Source organism: Rosa rugosa, chromosome 3 (genome assembly GCF_958449725.1).
Source record: "Rosa rugosa chromosome 3, drRosRugo1.1, whole genome shotgun sequence".
NCBI classification, from domain to species: domain Eukaryota; kingdom Viridiplantae; phylum Streptophyta; class Magnoliopsida; order Rosales; family Rosaceae; genus Rosa; species Rosa rugosa.
This window is the reverse complement of record NC_084822.1, coordinates 58611026-58622719: the sequence shown is the minus strand read 5'-3', so window position 1 is coordinate 58622719 and position 11694 is coordinate 58611026. Positions and strand designations below refer to the sequence as shown.

General features: G+C 37.3%; 1 protein-coding gene across 2 annotated transcripts; it reads right to left on the bottom strand.

The window, feature by feature from the left end:
* Positions 1-2585: 2585 nt before the first annotated feature.
* On the bottom strand, positions 2586-9308 carry LOC133739093 (potassium channel KAT3). 2 transcript variants are annotated; one of them, XM_062166816.1, is made up of 13 exons: positions 9052-9307; positions 8662-8877; positions 6357-6518; positions 6211-6268; positions 5716-6033; positions 5212-5451; positions 5018-5116; positions 4894-4926; positions 4483-4668; positions 4025-4105; positions 3820-3889; positions 3406-3540; positions 2586-2898 (listed from the first exon to the last, which is right to left on the bottom strand). In XM_062166816.1, exons 1-13 carry the CDS (start codon positions 9231-9233, stop codon positions 2795-2797), a joined length of 1884 nt encoding a protein of 627 aa, XP_062022800.1. In that variant the 5' UTR covers positions 9234-9307; the 3' UTR covers positions 2586-2794. The 2 variants fall into 2 exon arrangements, with proteins under 2 accessions (XP_062022800.1, XP_062022801.1); XM_062166817.1 differs by lacking the exons at positions 5018-5116; positions 5212-5451 and having other exon boundaries at positions 9052-9308.
* Positions 9309-11694: the final 2386 nt, after the last annotated feature.

The following is an 11694-nucleotide window of genomic DNA, read 5'->3' as shown; positions in this document are numbered from 1 at the left end:
TAATTAAGAATAACTAGATTACCCTCTTCAAAATCATGCAAGGGAAGATCGCCATCAAATTGACACCAAGAAGACACCGATTGTAAACCATCTAGTCCTCAGAAGTAAAAGCCAAATCAATCACAGAGTGGTGAACCTGACCCATAAGTCACAATAAATTCTCACAACCATCCTCAAGAAAGAAAATACTACTTTCAACACCGCGACCCAAAACATCCACACCTCGTGCAGGAGCTTTTCTCCATTACTTTGACCACAAGGAGGTACAACAAATAAGATAGATTATTAATTTATGTCTTAATATGAGCTTTTCTCCATTAATATGTCTTATAAATTTTTATATGTCAATGACCATTTACACAATTTTAGACTAAAAAATTGCCCACTTACCCAAACACTCTAATAGATTGCCCACTTACCCAAACACTCTAAGAGATCATTTCCCTAATACCCAATTAAATTTTTTTATTCATTTTTATTTATTTTTGGGACAATTTTGCCCTCTCCTTCTTTATCACTTAGAGAGAGAAGTCATAGGAGACCTTGCCGGACTCCGGTGACCAGTGGCCGGCTGCGGACTCCGGCGACCGGCGACCGGAATCCTGCAACCGGTCACCGGAATTCCGAATCCGACTACCGGATTCCGGTGTCTGATTTTATTACCCCTCAATAATACTCAGTAATCATATTATTGCTCTCCAATAAATATATTACTGCCCCCCAATAAACATATTATTGCCCCCCAATAACAAGTTTATTAGGGATCAATATTTAGTGAAAAATGAAGATGTTTTTAATTTTGAAAGTTTTAGTAGGTTTATCCAAATAAATAATCTTATTACTGCCCCCCAATAATCTTATTATTGCCTAAGAAATATTTTATTGCCCCTCAATAATCTTTTTATTGTCCCCCAATAATCTCATTATTATCTTCCAATAATCAGTTCCACACATTTAATCAAACACCTTCTGTGCATTACCCAACTCGCCAATTTCGCAATAACCATTCATCAATTGGCCCAGAAAATGTTGTGGGTAGCAAAAAAAAAAAAAACCAGAAATTGATTTGGGCACCCAATCACCATCTTCGCCGCTCTCTTGCATCAGAAACACCTCCTTCGTTTCTTCCCAACCTCACAGCTCCCTCGAATTCCGGAAACCCCCGGGATCCCTGAGATAAGAACATTCGAATTGAAGAGTCTCCTCATCGTCTTCCGGCCATAGACAGCTAGCCACCGGCTGTGCAGATCCTTATCAATATCTCCGGCGTTGCCGATCCTCATCGACCAACACCGATTGCCCGGCTGTCGGCGTCGGAGTCGTTGTCGGAGTCGAAGTCTGTGCTGCACGTCAGCAGATTGAGCCTCAATGCTGGACCGATTTGTGGCACGACGATTGCGCCGGAGTTTCTGTCTGAGTCGAAACCGTGCTGCACGACGACAGATTGAGAGCCTCGATGCCGGACCGATTTAAGTGTCGACGACAGCGCGTTTCCGGTGGCCTCGGATTGGTCCTCGACGACGTCGCTGGGGGAGGGAGGGAGAGAGAGACTCAAGGAGGAGAAAGAGTTTGAGAGGAGAGAGAGATCGATGAGTTTTAGGAGAATTGATAGGGCAAAATTGTCATTAAACATTAAATTGGGTGAATAAGAGTAAAAAACTCTTAGTGGAGTAAGTGAGAGTATATTGGCCTAAATTTGGGTATTGGGTCAATATCCCTTTTAATTAATTATTAATTTATATATTCAAATGGAACTCATATAATTTATGTCTAATCTATTGCACAAATATGTATTTTGCCACTAATCCGTCATCTTAAGGCAGCGCCTCTTTTGCTCGTAGAAGGAAGGGTCCTAGAGTTGCTTCCATCTTTGTATGGAATTTCTTTGACGACCAATCTATTGTCAAACCATATAGCAATTTCACAAGCATGCACAAAAAATAGTCAAAACCATTCCATCTAACCCAAGCCATTCCCTAAACATTTGCTTTGAGCCTTTGAGAAATCTGGGTATTCTGAATGCATTTGACCACGGTTAATATAAACGACTAGCTAGTCGCTTTGACCTAGTCGAATTCCCCTCATGACCGATGTGTGTCGGGGTTATCTCGCAAAATTCGGCCGGTCCAGGACTGCGAACTCCGATCAACATGGCAACAACGGCGGATGGACTTTATGGACTGGACCGGCATAGATGGCACCACATGCAAACAATGTTGGCTAGTGACAATGCCTCATTGCCCCATTCAACTCAGCTCAATTGGACCAAAGTACCAAGTTGGATTTTCAATTTCGCATGCATCAAGTTGGTTGGGTAGTTTGATCTAATGGGGAGGCAGGCAGGGAATGATAATTTGAGATGCAGTAATTAGATGAATTTGGGGCTTCGATATGTGCGCCATTGGAAACGTAACATATGGTTTGAGGCTTTTCTTCCTTATGAAGTCTGGTTTTAAGAGAAGATTCGATTGAAGACACTTCCGGATGTGATATGAACATGCAATTGGTTTAATTGATGCTATGAAATCAATCGTGCCACTAGAGCAAATCTTGGAACTTTTCCATACTTAAGGAAGATAGAGAAGTGTAAAGGTTCCGCGCCTGAGAAAAAGTAGGGTTTATAATAATCTAAGGAACAAGTTCAGGAAGCCCCTTATGCCCTTTTTATAGATGAACAACAAAGCATAGAATTGCTGTAAGCTCTGCAAATCTTCATCCTCATATCATGACTCACAATGCATTTATAAGATGGCTGAAACCTGTTAGTGATCATGTTATACATCATCTTCTTTGTTCAAAAGATAAACAAGTGATCATTGTCTCTCAAAGCATTCAGTTCTTCAACCGCTGAGCCGTCGGCCATGACAACTGTGCTTCCTCTTTTTTCCAACTTTTTCTCTGCATTCACAACATGTAACGAGTTTATGTTAGGATTCGGTATGCTGTCAATTAGGTAGTTAGTGCAGTGGAATATTGAACCGCTTGGCCTTCTTTGACTGATTTTAGACTCTCAAGACTTGTGTGCCTAGATCATCTTATAGTAATTTAAAATTGATCAGGTTTGTCCTTTGGAAAATTTCTTGGAACTATGGAAGAAAAAAGGGAAAATTCTACAAATGGTCACTCAACTATGACTCATTCGACACTTTGGTCACTCAACTATTACACTTTCAATCACTTTAGTCACCCAATGAGTATTTTTTTTAATGAAAAAAATTAACAAAGTGACTAAAGTGATTGACAGTGTAATAGTTGAGTGACCAAAGTGATATATTTGAAACTTGAGTGACCAAAGTGTCGAATGAGTCATTGTTGAGTGACCATTTGTGGAATTCTCCCAAGAAAATAAGGGTCAGTGTTTTAGTATCCTCTGGAGGTTTGTGTCTCGAATAGAGTAATATATACCTGCTAATCTCAGAAGGTCGTCTATTGAACCCGGCAGATGAATAAGTTTTCCTTTCGAGCCGCCTTCATTTGGATGATGGCCATGAATTATGACTCTCATGGTGATAGGCCCTGGAGCACAAGTTTTGTTTGTTCCTGTAACATGATAGCAGTATTTTAAGACAGGATGAGTATCTACTATCTAGTACTGTTACTGCATATAATAAACTGAGCTTATAGTAAGTTGCGTACGACATCCCATTTTACTAATAAAGCACATTAGCCGTCCTTGTGGATGTTCAGTAGTTATATCATATTCAGTTTTTCTTGCACCACTGAACTTCACTTTTCATAGGTGGCATAGGATGATTCCCCTATGCCATAAAACATCTGTATCTAACGGAAGATAAAACTATACTGGATGATTGAGTTTACCTTCCACAGTTGGATTTCCATGGTAATTCACTGATTCATGATTATGTGTACTCACATTTGATTCCGTGCCCTGCAAATAAGATGGATAAAATTGGGAAACACAATGAAACCTGAATGATGAAACCTAAAGTCTTTCTGATTAAAGTCCAGAGAAGTAGAATTATATGTCCATTCAAGCTATTCAATGAATAATAAATAAGTGTACCTGCTCTGTATTCAGTTCTTCCAGCAATTCTGGTAGAAATGGAATTTCTTGTAACACCTCCTGTTTTAAGTCCTTCAAGTGCTGAGAAGGAAGGAGTCAGCATGAACAAATTTTCAACCATACCTCCACATGATAGGACGAATTATTAATTCTAAAAGAGTCGGCATATACAAATCTTCAAGCATACCATCAAGTAAATAAATGGTATGATTGAAAATCTACGTCATTTCAGTTCATAGGTTGTATAAGTTGTTTTTTTTTTGTGTTTTTGTTTTTCTGCCAAACCATGATGGTTCTGCATCTCACTCGAACGATGAATTTCAACTCTTGCTTCCTATTTGAACATCTTTTCCATTAGAAGTTTTCTTTTATTTTGTCTTGATCGAAAACAAATTAATATCTTTAGAAGTTGCATAACAATGATCAGGGACGGTCATGATGTCTATAGTGTTACAGACCTGAGTAAAGTTTGTGATGATTATCTTTGCGTCTTCATTCTGTGGCTGGATCATTTGCTTGAAATACTGATGACTGATGCGGATAACTTGAGAAAGCCTTTTTGTTCTCACTGTAAAAGGTTGTGGGATATTGAAAAATACGCCAAACTCTCCTACCATGTCTGCAGATCCTAGATTTGACAAGAACTGACAAGCCATTATATGAGAATAATATCTGTCTATACTGAATTACTGATACACTAATTGAACTGATAGAAAAAGGCAAAAACTTTGTATGCAGAGGATTCTATCCGCGTGGAAGTGGTAAGTTATGATCCCCATTGTTCATCATGGGGGACCTGAAAGTTGGCAAATTGCTTCTTCCTTACAAGTATAGTCTACAGAATCTGTAAATGAAGTTTTCAAACATACCTGTTCTGTGCCGTTCTTGTATATTAGCACGTCCTGCAGTTTCAAATATTCTCACTGCAGTTAATTAAATTATGTTTCCAGTGTTGCAGTTTGAACATCAACATGTGAGAGTCAGAAGTAATACCAAAGCTCCAGCTACTAGAATGTAAAAGTCTGTTGGAATTTCGTTTTGCAAGATAATATCGACTTTGGGTGGAAAATATTCTGCTTTCATCTCTGAGACCTATAACAAACATGTTTTACACAACATGGGCATGGTGCTATGAATATTATTTAGATCTGGTATAGGGTGAAGATGAACTAAATAAGAATTTGTACCAATTGGACAGTAAGCTCTTCAGAGATTCCTTTAAATAGGTATGTTTTATCAATGGTTTTACGGAAAAGATGGTGGGCAATGCTGGATCTTATTGCTTTCGGAAGGTCCTGTAGAACTTCTTCCTGCTGTAACTCTGCTGTCTTGAACTTGAGCTGCATGTGGGCAAGCATTTGCTCTTTCAAGCCTTCTGGAAGTCTGTTCTTGCTTGCATATCTGAATATCTCATTGATGGAGTCCCTCTAAATGTATAAAATCACACGTACACATCATAATAATTTTTACAGTCAATCTAAAATAGTCTTGTATGCGAGTAATCGACCCATTGTATTGCATGATTGCAGAGAAATGGCAGCGTAAAGCATTCAAAAGCTTGATGCAAACCCTTTTAGTGGGTTTCCACATTCACCAACAGGCTAGTTCATGATCAATCTATAAAACTTGACCCGACAATATAATAGTTAGCTCTCTAGCAAGAAAACATTCTGTAGAGAAAGAAAAGTTACCATGAACAATGTCCGGACAGCACTGTGGACAACGAGATTGGTCATGTTTCCAACCAAATAAGCAAAGAGTCCAATGTTGAAAAGCATATAGAATATGCTGAAAACCTTCTCCCCAAAGTTAACTGCGTGCAAGTCACCATAGCCAACAGTTGTGAGGGTGACAGTTGCCCAGTATATGGCATATGTGTAACCTAACCAGATGCTTCTGTGCTCAAAATCATGGACCTCAGTTCCAATCCATGTATCATCTGAGGTTTTGTGATGGGTGGCCATCCAGTAGTAGAAGCAACCCGCCGAGTGCACAGCAAATAGTGTAACCTGTACACCATCGGATAAAAAAGTTGACACTCGATTGGTTACATTACACATATAACATACTACATATCTGACAAGAGAAAATGGCGAGCGACTGAGCGTTAGTTATCCGCACAGCCTTGAAACATGAAGCTTTTTGAGGATTACGAATAGCTATGTTAAGAGCAAACTAGTACTTACACATATGAGTTTGACGTATCTGATCCAAAAGTAACTAAAGCGAGTGTCTTTCTCTAGCCTGCAGGAAAACATTGATCATCAGTGATATAGAACATAGATGTGTTTTCACAAGAGAAGGTAGGAATATCATGGGATCCATAAAGTACCTTTTAAAGAGTTCACTGACGCGCCGGAGACGCCAGAGACGAAGCAGATTGAGGATGCCAAAGACCAGGCCATTGTGCGTATGCCCAGTGAAGAGCCTGTGAAGGGATTGAAACGGTACAGTTGAGGCTACGTCCATTGCGAAGTAATATCTCGTAACATACCTGCAATCATATCGACGTCATGCACTCATTACCAACAAATTAAGCAAACACAAATCTTATCATATATGTTCTTGATGTTATACCTAGATTTATTCAATCAAGGATAAATCACCAGTAGGGTTCTCTTGCTTAATTTACCATGGTAAAGGATATGCATGTTAATTTGTATTTATATCAAAATCCGATTACTATATTTAGCTTGGCGGTTCACATCATCATCCCATGATGTATAACTATTGGTATATCAGAATATGATGATGATTAAACTCTTCTTACCTCATACATAACATTTCAAGGTTCATTTGTAGATGGGTATTTGTTGTTGCATTGTTTGATTAGCAAAGGAGTGGGGATCCACCGATCATTTCTCTAAGGCCTCGTTTGGTTTATAGAATGGATTTCTTAAGAAAGTTGTTCCTTTGTATTTCCATCGGAAAGGGAAATTTAGATTCCTACTAATGTGTTTGGTAACACTAAGGAATGAAATCAATAATTAATAGTATAATTGAAGAAAATTGGTATTTATTTTTTTATAGAATTATTTTAGTCATACAAATATTGTAATAAATGTTAGAAAAGTGTAATAAATGCTAGGAAATGAGAAAGGAAAATGGTTCCTTAGGAGAATGGAATGATTTATTTTCTTTCCTGTTTTCCCTTGCAAGAAGAATCATTTTCCTGACCTTGCACTTACCAAACACAAGAAAGTAAGCACTTTTGCTTTCCCGAGCTTAAAATCCGTGAAAGTGAAACAAACGAGGCTTAAGAGATGTGCTTGTTCAATGAATTAGATAATAGTAAACCTCATCATATGATATATTATCACATAGATTTTGTTTAAATGTTAAAATCATATTATTATGTTTACTTTTGATGAAAACTATATATGTTGTTTTATATATAAAACCCATCGCATAAAAGCACACTTAAATTTCTATCGATTTGTTTCCACCATAGTCCAATCTGTCAACTTATCCCCTCGAAAGATTCAATTCTTTAGTTTCTTAATTAAGAACAAATTATTCTTTCTACTTTATAGAAACAACAAGTTATTGGAGATTGAGGGGGTGTATTTAATTCAGATTTTAAAATATTTTGTTTGAGTTTTTATAATCTATGGATTTACTTAATTCACGGATTGTTTAAATTTTTTTTTTTTTTTTTGAAATAGGATTGTTTAAATTCTATATGAACTCTGTTTGATTCTAATGGATTAATTTACTAGTATTTGTTTAGATTTTACAAATCCTTATGATGTTTTTGTAGGTTAATTCCCCCCCCCCCCCCCTTCTTCTTCTTTAATTAAGCAATGGATGTATGGATCCAACTATAATGCTATATCAATGACAAGAAAGTTTGGCAATCTACCATTCTTTATGTTGTGTATAATGATATATGAACAATAAGAGAAAACTAACCAGCCAAAATGTTACACAAAAAATAAAGTAGTAAACTAATGACATAATTTATTTCACATCTCTTTTGTAAGAATCATGTGTGTATGTATCATCTTAATAATACAATTGAAAGTGAGCTTAATTAGCTAGAAGGATTAAGGCTTCTAGAGCTATAGTGATAAAAATAAAATAAAAAATTATTAGATGAGAGCAGAGGCAGAGGAAGATAGTGGGAAAATAGGTCTAAGACAAAATGAATGGGTGTCACCTATTGAGATTTGCTTTTTTTTTTTTTTTTTTGGTGAAGAGCTTCTTAATTTTTTGAGTGAGAAAGAATCCATCAAAATCTCTTAGGAAATGGTTGGATTGTTTTTGAGTTTTGATATGTATAAAAAACACTATAAAATCCTCCATTTAATGAAATCCTTAAAAATCTGTATACTTTTGAATATCAGCAGATTTGAATGGATAATTTTAAATCTTAATTGAATACATCAAGATTTTAAATGACTGTTTAAAATCTCAGTTGAATACCCATAAACTTCTAAAATACAAAAAAATCTTGTAGACTCTTAAATGAATACACCCCCCTGAATTAACAAATACCAATTGATTAATACCTAATTACACCGCTCACGTTTCTTCTTTTCTTTATCACTGAGTAGATCTCTTAACTTGTATAACTTGGATGTCTTGTATATGTCAAAAAAGCGATTCAATTTATATACATACAGGTATATTCTTACCTGGATGCAATTTTTTTGTGATCAAGTACTAGGAGGTAGGTTGACTTATCCAAGTAAGCCACAAAGAAAGTGAGAACTATATCAACGGCGAAGAAGGCATCGACCACCAAATCAACCGGCATGAGAGACCCTGTTGCCACCTTTTTGAAGGCCAACTCGAACGGCGACGCCCATGCTGAGTACACCACCAGCACCACCAAGAACGTCTGCCACCACCTTCATACATCACATTGACCAGTAGTTAATTCCTATACAGCTACACATAGAAATGAGTGTATAAATTATATATTTCCTAACATAGAGAACAACGTTGATTCATTCATCAAAATTTGACGTAAAATTTCTGGCTGTGGATAAGAGAAAAGAAAAGGTGTATCAACATATAAATACCGATATCTCCTATCGTAGGGAGCAACAACAAATTTCTTGGTCTGCAAGTGGCCGTCATCGATGACGGTTCCAAAAGCGGGCAATATGCTGCTCGAAACCGAGGCCAAATTCCTGATTTCGCCACTCGAGCGCCTTCGGAGCAGAAAAGGCAGGGGCGACGCCGTTATGAATGACGACGACATTATTGAACCACTTACTAGAATTAAGAGAGGGGGGAGGGAGAGGGGGGTCGAGGGAGAGAAGAAGAAGTCTTGGCTAGTTGTTGTTTATATATGAAATTAAAGTCTATGATCTCATTAGAATAATAATTGATGACTTGTAATTGTTTGTGCAAGTCTACGAGCTAATTAATATATGCATATATCAAAATGAGAAGGTGGTAGAGAGCTTTCACATGAATCTTTATATTATTTAGTCTAGTATCATAATTTGCGGAGAGATAACATAGATAATAGTTTTGTAGCCGAATTTGGAAATCAATTTGTATACATGATCACCTCCCCTAACAAGTCAAATCCTTTATGAAACTGCCAAAATTAGCACTGTCTTCTATATCGATCATCATACATATGTTATAATATCTTCACTCATATGCATCCATTGTTAAGCTTGAAATAGAAGCTAAGGATTAGAATAGTACCACAATATATATCCACAATCCAACAAGAAACTAATTAAAATTAGATATTATATACAAAAGGGAATTTCAATAATTAGAATAAACTATTTATAAATAGTTAAATTGACACACCATACCTTGAATCTCAAGGGAAAATGCTCACTAGTCTAGTGGCCTATTTAAGATTGTTTATGAGAGGGCCAAAAAGTATTTTCCAATTAATAAAGGAAATTAGTTATATATATATAAAATAGTAAGAAAAATAATTGTCTTAATTAGTTGAGTTTTAGAAGTATTTGTCAAGTACTGCTTTCTCTTAAAAAAACGATTTTAAAAATTTGAAAAGTGCTTTTAAGCCTTATAGAAGCAATTTTAAATAGGCTCTATATATACACGCATAGAATTAGATATAATATATATGGTAAAGGAGAGCCCTTTCAATATGAGATCCTTTTTTGGCTATTATAAGATATTACTTTTCGTCTTTTCGATGAATGGTGAAATTAAGAAACAACAATTTGAATAGAAATGGAGTTTTGTATGGTTTGACATGTTGGGAGGTGTCATTGGGGCACTCGTTGAATGCAATGGCAAGCCGAAATATGTTAAACCTTGTTAACACTATTTGTTTTACTTGAATATCTCACGTATCATGAGCTCACGATTTGCAGAACATGATTTTTGTGTCGTGTTTCAATTGACAAAACACTAAAACCTAGAACAATTTTTTAATTTTATTTCATAAAATTTATTGTTTTCTGACTCTAAAAAATTGTAAAAATAATTTACATTGTGATTTTTGAGTTCTTTTAGTTCAAGAAGTGTTTAAAAATAAAGATTTATTATTGTTCCCTTGACTAGAAATAAGTTTTATATTATTTGAAATCCGACCTAGCTCTACTAGGGTTTACTCGAAGGCGGAGGCTTTCGAAAAAATTCTCAAACATGGCCGGTAACGGCGAATTTCCGACTAGGAGGCAGGGAGTTTATCCTCTTCCTTTTTCTGGTGGGATTGAGGCAAGCGACAGGGACTTTCTCCGGCGGGCCTTTCTTCTTTTTGCTTTATATATTCTCCTCACGTATTGGATGGAGGAGAGATTGGTGGTGGTCGATGCTGATGGTGCAATCGTCGGAGATCGTCAGATGGTGGTTGGTTTGGTGGCGGTTGGCTCTGATGGTGCAATTGTCAGAGATCGTCAGATGGTGGTTGGTTGGGCTGGGTTATGTGTTGGAAGCCGGGATCGAAGGTCTACTGCGGATGCGGTCATGCAGCGTGGGTTTTGGCTGGATTTTGACACTGCTTCTGGGGGACTAGATGCGCCATGCGGCTGTGGTCGGAACCTGGTGGGGGAGGAGGATCGAAGGAGTCCTGGTTGGGAAGCTTTGATCTTCAGATGGTGGCGGTTTTCTTTGGCGGTGACGCGAGTTGTTGATGACGGTGGCCTGAAACTTGCGCAATGTTGCTGGATTGTGGATGACGGTGCCGTACAAAGCTGGGACAACGATGATGACTGGCCCGATATCGACAATACAATCGTCGGTGGCGCTTGCTGGCTGGAGCAGTTGAATGTTAGGGTTTCAGGTTATTGGGCCTTTAGTTGGGCATTGGGACTAACCTGGTCTAGTCTGGTTTGGGCTTTCTTTATTTTATTTTGTATGTTGATTTTAGTCACTCTTCCTTCATTTTTGAAGGAAGTGATGTCTAGTTTTTTCGTTTTTTGAATTTGGGGAGATCGCAAAGACCGGGTGCTCGGTTGAATCTTTTATTTTAATAGCTACTGAGCATCTTGGTTTTTGTTAGAATAATGGTGCGTGAACTTCCTAAAAGGTGGGTGTACTCTGGATTGCAAAGTTCTATTTGTCTAGAATAGGATTATTGTAAGTCCTAAAGGACGGCTCTTTACTGTCGACCCATAGGGGTGTGTCGTTTGGTACTGCTTGCTGAATTATAAAATCGGGTTGACCTCTTTTGATTCAAAAAAAGAAGTGTTTAAAAATTATTATATGTGGGTGAAAAATTTTGG

What these genes read in the sequence shown, in the direction of transcription:
- LOC133739093 (XM_062166816.1), bottom strand. Translation starts at nt 9,233, where the DNA reads ATGTCGTCGTCATTCATAACGGCGTCGCCCCTGCCTTTTCTGCTCCGA. An exon ending in CCCTACGATAGGAGATATCG is followed by an intron (nt 8,878 to 9,051) that starts GTATTTATATGT and finishes TGATGTATGAAG; the next exon opens with GTGGTGGCAGACGTTCTTGG. An exon ending in CTGTCCGGACATTGTTCATG is followed by an intron (nt 5,452 to 5,715) that starts GTAACTTTTCTT and finishes TTATACATTTAG; the next exon opens with AGGGACTCCATCAATGAGAT.